The sequence below is a fragment of the Dermacentor albipictus genome, chromosome 9 (assembly GCF_038994185.2).
Source record: "Dermacentor albipictus isolate Rhodes 1998 colony chromosome 9, USDA_Dalb.pri_finalv2, whole genome shotgun sequence".
Taxonomy (NCBI): Eukaryota; Metazoa; Arthropoda; class Arachnida; order Ixodida; family Ixodidae; genus Dermacentor; species Dermacentor albipictus.
This window is the reverse complement of record NC_091829.1, coordinates 34395973-34409082: the sequence shown is the minus strand read 5'-3', so window position 1 is coordinate 34409082 and position 13110 is coordinate 34395973. Positions and strand designations below refer to the sequence as shown.

General features: G+C 46.8%; 2 protein-coding genes across 2 annotated transcripts; both read right to left on the bottom strand.

Annotated features, from left to right (window-relative positions):
• Positions 1-105: 105 nt before the first annotated feature.
• On the bottom strand, positions 106-9865 carry LOC135906531 (inactive hydroxysteroid dehydrogenase-like protein 1). The gene is made up of 8 exons (XM_065437972.2): positions 9366-9865; positions 8529-8651; positions 8343-8453; positions 8201-8259; positions 3854-3933; positions 3652-3733; positions 2592-2819; positions 106-994 (listed from the first exon to the last, which is right to left on the bottom strand). The coding sequence occupies exons 1-8, from the start codon at positions 9604-9606 to the stop codon at positions 896-898; spliced, it is 1023 nt and encodes a 340-aa protein (XP_065294044.1). The 5' UTR covers positions 9607-9865; the 3' UTR covers positions 106-895.
• Positions 9866-10281: 416 nt separating this feature from the next.
• On the bottom strand, positions 10282-13047 carry LOC135906529 (cysteine desulfurase-like). The gene has a single exon (XM_065437967.2). The coding sequence runs from the start codon at positions 12773-12775 to the stop codon at positions 11432-11434; it is 1344 nt and encodes a 447-aa protein (XP_065294039.1). The 5' UTR covers positions 12776-13047; the 3' UTR covers positions 10282-11431.
• Positions 13048-13110: the final 63 nt, after the last annotated feature.

Sequence of the window (13110 nt, the reverse complement as noted above, 5' to 3'; positions counted from 1 at the left end):
AATGGTTACATGCAAAAAGAATGAATTATGCACCGCTTTCTGGGAAAGATTAAAATCGTACACCTGGGTGCTGTAACTTAAACTGCAGACTTGACCAGGATGCTGTTCTTTTAAATTTCAAAATTGTGACGTTTATTTCTGTGCGTGATAGTCCATCATGATCGTACAAACGGGAGCCAATAATCTCTTCACACTCATGCTTGAGGGATAAACATGGCATCGTCACACTTTGGCTCCAAAGGATCATCACAGCAACAGTCTGAAGGCCACTCGGGCACGAGTTAAGTGCCAAAATACTGGCAGTTGATTGCATAAGAGAAATTCAGTGTGCATTCTGCAAGGCTTGCTGCAGGCAGACAGACATGAATTGCCAAATAGGCCTAGCTGAAAAATTAGCAAGTCGCCAAAATAATCGCAGTTCACTACAAAAGCCAAACATTAAAACAAAGTTCTTTATCCTAGCATTCTCCAAAACTTGCTGCTGGCACCAAGACAACTCGCCATGTTGTCATTGCCAGGGTATGTTGCCAATAATCGATGTAGATAATAATCTCTTGGTAATAAGCACTGGCAAATAGCTCAGGGCTTGTCAGTGGCAGTCAAATGCAAGTTGTCAAGCAGGCCTTGCCAAAACGTTGGCGAGGCAAGTTGCCAAAAGGAGGAGTAGTACGATTTCTTAAACAGTTCCTAGTCCACAGGTGAGAGCCCATCCCCAGCACCAACCAAATAGCTGTGTGGTTGACCACTGTTGTCCAGAGGATGTTCAAATGGTCTTTCACAGTCCGCTGCAAAGGTCACTCACTGGCAGGGTTCACTGGGATGCGAGTGCAAACCTCGCTAAGGCATGAGGACAGGCAGTCGGCTACTACCAGCGAGCAGAGAGGCCAAGAGTGGCTCATGCAAACTTTGGCTTTGGCGTGTTGTCGATGGTCTTGAACATATACCACGAAGTCAAGTTCCACGCCCACTGCGGCATGTGCTCGTATGTCCAGTACTGAAAAAAATAACATAAAAAACGTACATGCTGGTAATGTCAGTTTATGTAATTCACAATGTCTTTGGGCATTGGTCATTTTTCGACAATCCAAAAAATCACAGTGGAATCTCATTGATACCGACTTTTCAGAACCTCTAAAAATACCCGTTTTATCTGAAATTTGCATGATCCATAACCATAATCGGAAGATCAAGGTGAATCTAAGACATTTGTTTACATATGAAAATTGCTTTTGGTTGAAAAGTGCACGATGAGTTTCTGGAAGTCTCAAATCTTATGTCACCAGCACTCGCAGCATGCAGCATTCTCAAGTGCACAAATTTTTGCTAGGCTCGTAGAACATCTGTACACCGTGTGGCCACACTGACCTAAATGCAACTTGTGGTGGCTCAGAAATTCGCAGCATCCATCATGAAAAAGCATTCAAATTGTCCCAAAGGCCAGCAGTGTACATAATGTATTTTGCCTGGACATTTCACTATTACAGTGTGAGCCATAGCTGCGTGCTTAGGGCAGGGAGTTTTAGCATAGCAGTAATGTGCGATCTACTACAGTGATGCGTCCTCAAGGTACCACATGCGTAGTGACTTGCACAGGAGTGCCTCACAAGAAAGGGTTTCGCGCTATGCTACTACATAACACAGAACCGCGACATGCTGCTTGGAGGGGTCAGATATGTTTGCACTGTGGTGTTCGCATACAAGGCTTCAGGGGAGCACTTTGCAGAAGTGAACTGGGCCTTCAGGCTGCTGTGCACCCAATGCATGCTTTACACTTTGTTTCCCTCTCGTTTTCTTGCAAACACGCACCCCTATATGTGCATCTGTATCCTACCCCTGCAGCATCAAGACTGGCTTTCCTGTAAAACTCTGCCATCTGGTGGCTGAGCTTACCATGTGCTAAAGGGGAAAGGCTACGATTGGCAATAAAAGTGAATATCCCATATTACAATTCACTTCCAATAATTAGACCCTTATAATTCAACATTCATGGGACTGATGGGATAGATCAAATTATATGAAGGGGGGGGGGGGGGGGCAGTAAATAAAATAGGCAGAAAAAGTGTCCAATCGCAGCACTGCCTTATTTGGCAGTGTTTACCAGATTCAAACACGCCCCAGAATATAATTACTTGACAATGCTGAAGGCAGGCCGAAAATGTGTTTTAGGAGAGAGATAGCATCTTTGCAACACATTCGCTGTCTTCCCTCATGACAAAGTCGGATGCTGCATCGATTGGGTTCATACTACTGTGTATTCAGACATAATGCTTATTGAACAGTCATGTTGGAATTATCCAGTGAGAGCCAATCTCAGGATAAAAATAATGACAATCCTGGCCCACAGAAATGTTTGGGTGCAAGCCAGGTCCACAGTTTGGAATTAACTGAAACAGAATTACAAAAAAAGAAGCTACTTGCGGATTATTTACATAATGGCATTATCATCATTGCAGAGCATAAAATGTGCATAGATGCTGTGTGATACCATGCCGAAAAACCCATAAGAAATGCACCACACATAGTAGCCACTTTAAATAAACTTGTGAGCTTTGAACTGGCTTATCAGTGCTACACAAAGAAGGGCACCGAACCTGTAAACCATGTGTCCAGAAGCCTGTGGTCCTTTTGCTGACACCAATGGTCTGCAGGGAGCTCTTGACAAACGTCTCTGCATCTGGAACAATGATGCTTGGCGTGCTCAGAAAGTTGCTGAAGCGCACCAGCTTTGTTGAGATGTACGAAGGGATCAGGCTCTGCACGATGATGCCTTTGTCCCGGTACTCGTAGTCAAGTGCCATTGAGAACCAGTCGACAAAAACCTAGGGAAAAGCACGACGATGTGTGCTGCCATAAGTCACAAGAACACGAGGTCAGAGCAAAACAGTACCTAGCAGCACGTCGCTACCTTTCAGAGGATGTAAGCAAGTATGAGAGGACAGCAGTTTAGCTTAATAAACTCGCTTACGTTTCGGCAATTGGTACTTTTAAAAGGCTCAATAAAAATGGGTAGTTGCGACACCCAATGGCACAGTTGCAGTCTGTAGTAAATCAGCTTAACACGTGTATTACGTGGCCAAGGTCTTGTGTTGCTTTATGTTTATAATGCTTGAAGGTAGCGCTGCATCTATGTATTTTAGTGCCACTAAAAATCTACACATGATATATGCAGGTGATGCACCAATTTTGTCTGGAGTTGTGATTTATAACAAGAAATGCTATTTATTGGCTAAAGTGCAAAAATGATCACTGGGAAATGCTAGGCACATTTCAGTCAAAATTTTCTTTGTGTCTAGAAGCAAGATGACCCTTTTAGGGCGGCAAACTGAAAATTGCAACTGAATTTCTGATGCATAAACAGATGTTTGTTTCAGCAAACAGTCAAAATGATTCTGTTGTTAGTTTTGAGTCGTCTATGTGCACTTTTCAACACAAAAATCGGGAACAGCATGAATTCGATGTTGTACAGAGTTGCTGGAACCATGCCACAATTGGCCTAAAGTTTGTATGCCATTAAATTCACCCATGTTACAGAGTATGAATGTACTAAAGTTTAGGCTCCTGTGACATGGACACAATGCTGCTTAATGACCATCTGGACTTTTTAACATGCCTAGAAACTGCCTGACCAAATATATAAAATATGCGACAAACCTTTGAAGCAGAGTAAACAGCCATCAAAGGAAGTGGGTAGAATGACGAAATTGACGAGATGTTCACAATAAGGCCCTTTTTCCTGAAACAGAAAGTACATGATAGATAATCGTTGGCATATGTCTACTACAACGTAAACATAATTACAGAGTGGCAAGTAACACTACCCCTTGAAATGTTGGTAAAAGATCTTTCTGCTTACCTTTCAACCATCTGTGGCATGACAATATATGTCATCATCATGACGGCCATCATGTTGATGTTCACACTTTCTACAAGTTTCTAGAACAGAAGGTATTAAAGAGAAGGGTGTCACAAGTGGAATAATGAAAATTTACTTAATCCACGGCCTCCTATATCTTTACAATGCCTGTCCATTTATTTACAATGCATGTGTGCCATAATCGCTGACATTACATAAAGTCTTGTTAAAGCATGGAAAACTTGCCAGGTAGTGCTGCCACTTTGTACCCTCTCCTTTGCCTCTGCATTATCTGACCCTAAAACTGTCTATGATAAACGAATAAAGAAAAGAGTGGTACTATATAAGTAGAACTCCCCTTTCCCCTCCCACCCAAATATGCTGGTGTCATTGAGCAGGCATTAAAAAAAATACAAAAGAATACAGGAGGTTCTAGTTAAGCATGTAAGCCAGGCAGTCACAGGCACTTAAAAAAAATTTCGCACCAAAGGGGATAAGTGCTTAACCTTTTATGGACAAGCAAATACCCAGAAAAAAAAAGATTGTTTTCCCTAAATGTGCAAGAAACATCGAGAATAAGGGTAATCAGTGAAAAGAACAAATATTTTGCAGAACATTTTTCAGCAATAGAGGGAAACACCAGGCCCAAAACTGAAGGTAGGCTTCACCCCAAGCCACCAATGGTTTCGCTTGTAATTTTTAGATGGCTCTCTTTCATAGCTGAACCACATGTGCACATTTCACTTGCTCTACATCACTTGTGTGACACCGCTGCAGCCAGAGATCTTGCATTGGCCTGTCTCCTCTGACCACGCGCTTTTAAAAGCAATTGATTTGCATGCCGACCTTCTTCCTTGCTGCTCCAAAAAAACAAATGATGTTTGCTGCCTGTATTTCAATGCTGGCTGAAGACATCTAGCCAGAAACTTTATACTCAATACCAGAACATCTTGAAGGGGCAGCGCAAAAAGACGATGATAGAAGGCAGGAACACACAGGACAGCGCTGTTCCTGCCTTCTGTCATCATCTTTCTGCGCTGCCCCTTCAAGATGTTCAACCAGTACCAACTCGCCCAAATCTCGATCCCTCTACTCAATACCAGAACTCGGTAGGAAAGAAAAGCTGTTTCGTACGTTGCCGGTAGGCAAAACCAGCTCATTAAGGATTAATCATGGCCATGTGCAATGGGCGTCTTGCGCTGGAGTTTGAGGTATAGTAGCGGCGCCTGGTGGCGGCGCTACTGGGTCGTACCAGCTTGGGTTGTATTGAGCCCTGGCTGTGGCGAAGGACGTTTCTAGGCCGAGTTTTGCGTCGATTCGCACTTATTTCTGCCCTGTTGCGAGTGCGAAAAGGCTCGTCACTTCTCGCAGACCATGTCAACCACGCTGCGAGCTCGCCGCAGCCTATAGTTTAACGAAAACGGGCTCTCTGTGTGCCGTGGGACGCAATGCTGGGAGCAGACGGAATCGGTAGCGCCGATCCGGAGACCTAGCCCAGCCTCGAGAAGGCGTCACCGTCATTACTTCTGCGTCGTGGGATGCCATGAACAAGAAGGCCTGAATCCCAACATCATATTCTGCCGTTTTCCTTCAAGGCCTCACGAAGTGGAGCGTCGGGCGCGCTGCATAGCTGCAGTTCGTCGCGCTGAGTAAGCGAAACTTCGCGCCATGCTGACTGCTTCGCCTGTCTTGAAGCTTGCTTGATTATCTGCGTTCTAATGTTCGGTATTTTGCACCTACAGTCCCGACAGCAGACCGACATAGCAGCAGGCATGGCTGGTAATTCACGATTCGAGACCCGGCCACAGCGACAATTAACAATTCGACCGATGCGAAGTGGTGAAGTGACCAGGTGTGTGCAAATGAGCACAAATGGTCGGGCTCATTCGATGACAATTCACTACTCCACTACGAGCAGCACAGGTTAAGAGAGTTAAATGCGCTCATCCTTGATCTCAAGCCAGCACGTTGAGGCAACGCAGCAAGGCAGTATTGATTGCAGCACATCGATGTTCGAGCGCTGTCATTAAAACCTACATCAAGCGAGCGGCGTACGAGCTCGCGCTGCAGCGCGATTCGCACGTACGTACTACGTGCGAGCTCATATGCATTGCATCAGTTATTACCAGTTACTAAAAGGAACAGATGGCCGCTACTACAACGCAGGCATAACTACTTCTTTAGCGGCATGCAGTCAACAAAGAATGCAGGAGGCCCACCGTTTCGCGGCATGTCGAAAGACCACTGCCGTCGCGGCGCGTACGATCGTGCGCTCGAGCAGTTCGTACATCGCGGCACGTACCGTCGTGTGCTCGAGCAGTTCTGTACACATGATGCCTGCTTATCGCTGCTGTGGATTCATTTATAACAAGCATTTCCTCGCGTTTGAGCGCCTGAATCTAGCAGCTGGCGTGCAAACCTTACCTGAAGTTCCACTTCGTACGCGACTCGCTTCACTTGCGATTGACACGGTGCTAAAACTTCGCCGCCTAATTCTTGAACGGCGTACACGTATTCGGCACTGCATAATTTCTTGCCTTTACGCAGCGTGCCACCCCTGAAAAAATCTTCGGCGCCCGATATTCGCTGCAGGCCGTGAAACAACACAACCGAAAGCGGCGGGTCCATATTGTAAACGTGCTTTCCGAAGCAGACGACCGAGCTTGGTACGACCCATTTTTGCACAGAGGGCGCTTTTTAGCACCTTTTTCGCAGCGCCCCCTGGGCAATGCAAGAGCCCCATGCACCCTATGGAGGCTTTGCATGTGCAAACTTAAGTTAACAAAATGTGCTGCCAACTTTTTGTAAGCAGACTCTTTGTGCCTGTACAAGGCATTATAGCACGAACATTAATTCTTAATAGGACTGTCATAAAGACTAAAAGGTTATTTTTCTTCAGCAGTATGTTATTTTAAGACAGTCTACGGTGCCGTTGTGCTCTGTGTGGTGTCTTGTCATTTTCGTGGTCATTCCCTTTGTGCTATACAACACGATGTCCGGCGTTATGGCACCAAAATTCATAGGGAGTCTAACCCTCGCCCTTTAGTGTTAATTAGGCGAATTAGGCCATCAATTTATTTATAAAAGCATGAATTCAAGGCAAAAAAGAAGCATCAGCACGACCTGTCGTGTTAAGGCACTCGAATCCACTACCTTTGGTGTTAAGGTGAAATTAATTAGGGCACAGTTAACCAAGATTTAGCTAATTAAGGCAGTCAAACCCACAACTTTTGGTTGAAGAAAACAGTAGGAAGTAACAACGCATTCACATTAAAATGTCAAGTGATGTAATGAATGTCTTGTGAGCATGCAGGCCATCACAGCTAGTCATCACAGGTTAACTCCTCTATTACCCCAAGTTACAAACTTGATTATTTACAATAGGACACATGTAACTGACCAATGCTTAAGGCGTGTCACTTAGTAGGAATACTGAGACGACTACCAGTTTCAATACATTTATCTCCAAAATCAGCTATTCAATATATATACATATATATATATATATATATATATATATATATATATATATATATATATATATATATATATATATATATATATATATATATATATATATATATATATATTGGTGTTAATTGCCGTGGCCAAAAATGCATAAAGAAGGCCTTCTGGGAAGATAGCTAGCAGAATGCAATAGATATTGCTGCAAGTGCAAGTAAGCATTCTGCTACAAATAGGTGGATGACAATTATTCCTTGCATTGAGCCAAAAGTTTATCACTGCAGTGCCTGCTCTAAAGCGAGAGTTTGAATGATAAACAGCTGACAACGTTTCGTTACCAGGGCCATTTGTACCTCGTTATCTGTACTGATAATGCGATAAATGGCCTACCTTCTGCACAGTGAATCGAGAGCTTCAGGTTGTGTCAGCAAATCGGGGGCACCAATCAACTGCTCCTTTGCGAAAGGAGAAGGGCCTCACCAACTGTGCATCATTAATTCATTCCTAATCCTTGCATTCAGCCACCACTGTACAATTGGTGAACAATTAATAAGCCCTTCTGGGATTTTTTTTTTTTTTCGGCTGGCTGACAGCACAGCTTTCCCTGTGCTGCGTGGATTAGGGTAGATAAGGTACCAATATAAATTATGTAAGCCTTTACTGCATTTAAGCTCTGGCAACTAGATGCGAGCTAACACCAGCACTTATGTTGTATATGATGATGTGGCTGTGTCTAAATGCCTAAACTGCCTAAATGAAACTGATGTAGCCTTTTTTTCCCCGATGTGTAATAAGAGCGCAAACAAATTTTATGAAGTGTTCTTTAAAAAAGATAGTTAACCGCTGCTGAATGGCCTACAGAAAAATCCTCGAGGTGCATACCTTCTCTGGGACATTGAGGAACAGGCTGGGAGAGTCATACATCACTCCAGCATTGTTTACTGCACACAAAAGAATAGTTGTCAGCAAGAAGCGGCAATTGGCAACATTGCATAATCACTTGCACGACGCCTGGTTCACTCACTTAGTATGCCGATTTCCTTGCCTTCTAACTGCTTCGCTATTTCTGGGTAGATGTGCCGCCCTTCACTGAGGTCGGCTTCAATGATTTGGGTTCGCACACGGAAATCAAATTCTGGAAAAAATTGAAATTAAAATCAGTGAGAACCGTCTCACTGGCAGTCTTCGCTGAGAGTCAAGTGTCACTTGCCAAGTTCCTGAGCTGTGGCTCGAAGTTTCTCCATGTTTCTGCTGATCAAAATAATGTTCAGGCCCCTTTTCGCCAGCTGTCGTGCATACTGCTTTCCAATGCCATCTGTGCCACCAGTGACAACTGCGAGTTGAGGTGGAAACATATATAAACATCACAATGAGAAAGAAAAGCAGGCTAGCAATTGTCTCCTAAAAAGGACATCACGCCCACCCGCTTGCAGACGTTAGGACAGCGTGAATCAAACTGAAAGAAATGCAACAGTTTGTAACATGCAAAGTCGCGTCAAATAAGTGCGTACTTATTAAATAAGCAAGTCAAATAAGTACTCTCTGTACTTTCAAGTGACAGTGTATCGCGATTGCACGCAGCAACGTGTGCACGACGTTATAGCACATTTCAAGCACCGAGTTATGTAAATTAAAGCGCCGCCAGTTACTAGTGATTAAGTGTAACAAACGCAGTTTTAATTCAAAGGGGCGGCAACGCACCGGCGTAGTGTTCTTCGCCGTAGCTAAATGGTTAGGCTTATCAATGAGTCTCTTCAGTTACTTTAACGCATTTGATTATTAAACACCGTGAAGGCGTCACGCTTGGCGCCTCTCCAGGCGAAATGTAAATTCAGCTGCAGCTAGACGCCAAGCGAAATGCGTGCCCGAGATGCGGACCCGTCTCCGTGCGCGAAGGGGGCGAGCGCGAAGGAAGGAAAAGAAAGCTGCGCGCAAGCCGGTTCCCCGACGTGAAGCCTTTCGCACGCTGTAGCAAGCAACCGCATGAACTCTGTCGGTCAAGTTCGCGAACCCTGCCGACAGGCGCAAGCGCGCACTGACAACATACCTGCCCACTGGCCGTAACGTGTGAAGTCGTGCCAGCGGAACTGCGACAGCACGAACACTCGTATGCCCTCGAGCAGACGTGAGCTCACGGCGGTGGCAGTCTTTCCAACGTAGAAGAGGCCGACGATGGCTAGGATGCTCTCGATTCGCTTGAAGCGCCCGATAACTTCTTGTATCAGGAAGAAGCCTTGGTCGACGGCTGCCATCTTCAGCCTGTCGTACGGCGTTGATGTCGATGTCATGTCGGCAGAGGGCCCCAGCTCGGGTTCGGTTCCTGTTTCCGCACCCCGTTCTTCGATGCGACCAATGCGCGCGTGTCGCCGTCACGATGCCGTCCAGAGAGGTGTGTCGTTCTGCCCCGCGGCTCTTTCCTCGATGCCTCGCCCAGTGCAAGGTTTGACCGTCTTTCTCTCTCCCTGGTCTTATTACCAACTGGCGGACGAATCGCGAAGCTGTGCCCGGTGGCCACGCATGTTTTCCCGTCCACTGAGCTGCGCGGCCTACGCAAAGTAGATATATATTTCTTTTTCCGCGCTAAGGATGTGCAAAAGCTGGAGGAAATAGTCCGCCGCTAGATGCGAAGTCAAGGGATGACGGCAGTGTGGCGCTTGTGCAATCCTTTGTTTCGAGAGAGACACATCTTTATATATTTTTTAAGGTGTTTCTTCCAACCTCAAGGTTTTCCTCGTCAGACGTGTGCGCTACACGCAAGAACGCTGTCGCCCGAACGAGACGTGTCGGAGCGCTAAATTTCCCTGACCGTGCCTTTTGAAGTGTTTGTACGGACGCTATCTCGAAGAGCACCATTGTTAAAAAGTGCGTGTCGGTGTCCTTCCATTCACGGTTACCTTCAAATAAAGAAGAAAAATACTGTAATCAAGCCGTGCCAAATTAAACTGAATCGTTTCCAGACAAGATAACTCCAATCTCCGGACCCGAAGGCATCTGGACTGTTTATTATTCGCATTACAACTTGCACGTGTGGAGACCTCAAAGCCATTCCATACCTTATACTGCAGTGCAAACATGCTGCGCTCAACTCATACAATTACCAACACATACACGCCGTGTAATAATTAGCTTAACACATAATGAATGTGTAATGAGAAATAAACATTTAGCTACATCTGCACATAAAGAAGGGAATTCACTCACAGCTCTTTCTATCCTGCCAAAATATAGTCAAATGCACACACAAGACTAGCATCACAGCATATCATGGGTAAGCTACAGCATTGCGAAATATGTACATTACAAGATGCAGCTTACATTCAAAGACCGCACGAAATTCTCCTTTTCAGAACATTAAGTGGTTTGAGACAAGCACTTACGGGTACAGTTATCGCTCCTTGCCCTAGTGACAGAAGCTTTACATTTCTATGTAAATAGTCCTTCACCGAAGTGCACTTTCTATGCATTAAATCACAATGACAAAATGATTTCAGACAGGTTTTTTCTCTTTGCTGATATATTTATAGGATGACATTCTGCTACTTTGAATACTTCAGTGGTTCCAAACGCAAATGATCAACGTATAGTTCTCTGGTAAGGTTGACAACATGAGTGGCTTCAAATCGTGAAACAAGATTTGACGTGGGAAAAGCACTACACATTTTATTCCCTAGCGCAGCACGCAGTTCCTACATTACTATTTGCTCTGCATCTACTTCTCTCAGTCAAGTCAGAGCGCATGTAATTCATGATACTGAAATGCAGCATTACAGGCCTATGCAACAGCAAACACTGCTTAACGGAGACCTTGAACAAAGTCACCACGGCTCCTTAAGTAAGGACAATTTGTGCAGCAAAATGAAGTTCGGGACCACATCACAGAGTGCGTGCATACTGCCACTGACACAGGCCTAATTGAAGGGCACAAGGCATCAGCCATCAAGTGACACCAGTCAGTGATGTCACTTGTAATCATAGCACACTTCTACGTCCTCCAACCGTGTCCACTCAATTTTGCTACTTGTAATCATAGCACACTTCTACGTCCTCCAACCGTGTCCACTCAATTTTGCTACTTCCAAAGCTCTGACCTTGCTCTAAACAACCATAGCGGCCTCAATGCTGTGTCCATTGGATCGACTTGAGGTCGACGCCTTCCTGGACCATCTCCCAGAGCGGGCTCATCTCGCGTAGCTTCTTGACCTCCTGCACGCACTTGCGCGCAGTGTAGACCACCTCTTCCTCGGACGTGAAGCGGCCCAGGCCGAAGCGTATCGACGAGTGGGCCAGGTCCTCGTCCGCGCCGATGGCTCGCAGCACGTACGACGGTTCCAACGACGCCGAAGTGCAGGCCGAGCCGGACGACAGCGCCACGTCCTTCATGGCCATGAGCAGGCTCTCGCCTTCGACGCAGGCGAACGATAGGTTCACGCAGCCCGGGTACGAGCGCTGCGGGTCCCCGTTGCGCACCACGTGCGTCAGTTCGCTCGTGACGAGTGCGATCAGCAGGTCTGAGAGCCGGCTCACGTGCCGGTGGTCGTACTCCATCTCGCGGATGGCGACCTCGCACGCGGCTCCCAGCCCGACGGCAAGCGGTGTCGGCACGGTGCCGCTGCGGATGCCACGTTCCTGGCCGCCGCCGCTCTGCAGTGCCTCTACGCGCACGCGAGGCCTGCGGCGCAGGTAGAGGGCGCCGACGCCTTTCGGGCCGTATATCTTGTGGCCGCTGATGGACATGAGGTCAACCATCATGTCGTTAACGTCGACGCGAATCTTGCCCACGGCCTGCGCGGCGTCCGTGTGGAAGAAGACCTTGTGCTTGCGGCAGACGGCGCCGATGTCGGCGATCGGCTGCGTCACACCAATCTCGTTGTTCACCATCATCACTGAAACGAGTGCCGTGTCCGGTCGGATGGCGTCTTCGAGCTGCCGAACGTCTATGAGGCCGTTGCGGTTCACCGGCAGGTAGGTGACGTCGAAACCCTCGGCCTCCATGGCGCGGCAAGAGTCGAGGACGCATTTGTGCTCCGTCTGCGTCGTGACGATGTGCTTCTTTTTCTCGGCGTAGAACCGACTTACGCCTTTTATACTGATGTTGTTGGATTCAGTGGCCCCGCTGGTAAATATGATCTCTTTGGGCTGCGCGCCGATGAGAGCGGCGACTTGGCTCCTCGCCTTTTCGACGGCCGCCTCACTCTCCCAACCGTACGCGTGTGTTCGCGAGTGTGGGTTGCCGTAGTTATTGACCAAGTACGGCAACATAGCGTCCAAAACGCGCGGGTCGAGCGGTGTCGTCGCCTGGGCATCCAGGTACAGGGCTCTCAAGTCGTGCGCTTCAACGGTCATGGTCATGTCGTATTCGCCAAGGAGCTTCGAAGGTATGGAGCACAAAGTCCTCTGCGCAGTGATTCTCGCCGGCGGCCACCAGACAAGCCGCAAGTTTCTTAACAGCGCCGACATTATGAAGTTTCGATGACTTCTGCTACACGTGCGCGGTTGGTTGCTGTTGAGGGAGCCACGCGTCACCAACACGCATCACAACAAACCACACGGCGACCATCGGTACCATCGGCTGCGTAGTGACATGTAGTGACTTGACAAACGGCTGCAGAGGGCTTGGCTACGCACTTGTCTAGAAGCAAAAAAAGTATCAAAACCATGACCTAGTAATTCAAAACATGGCAATCCTGACGTGTTGTGGTTTTTTTGCAGTGAACTAAGGCATGGCCTTCGAGATCAGATTTTGTTAAGGTCGCTAAGCTTAGCGAACGATAGCGTGTCGACTGTGGCCTTTT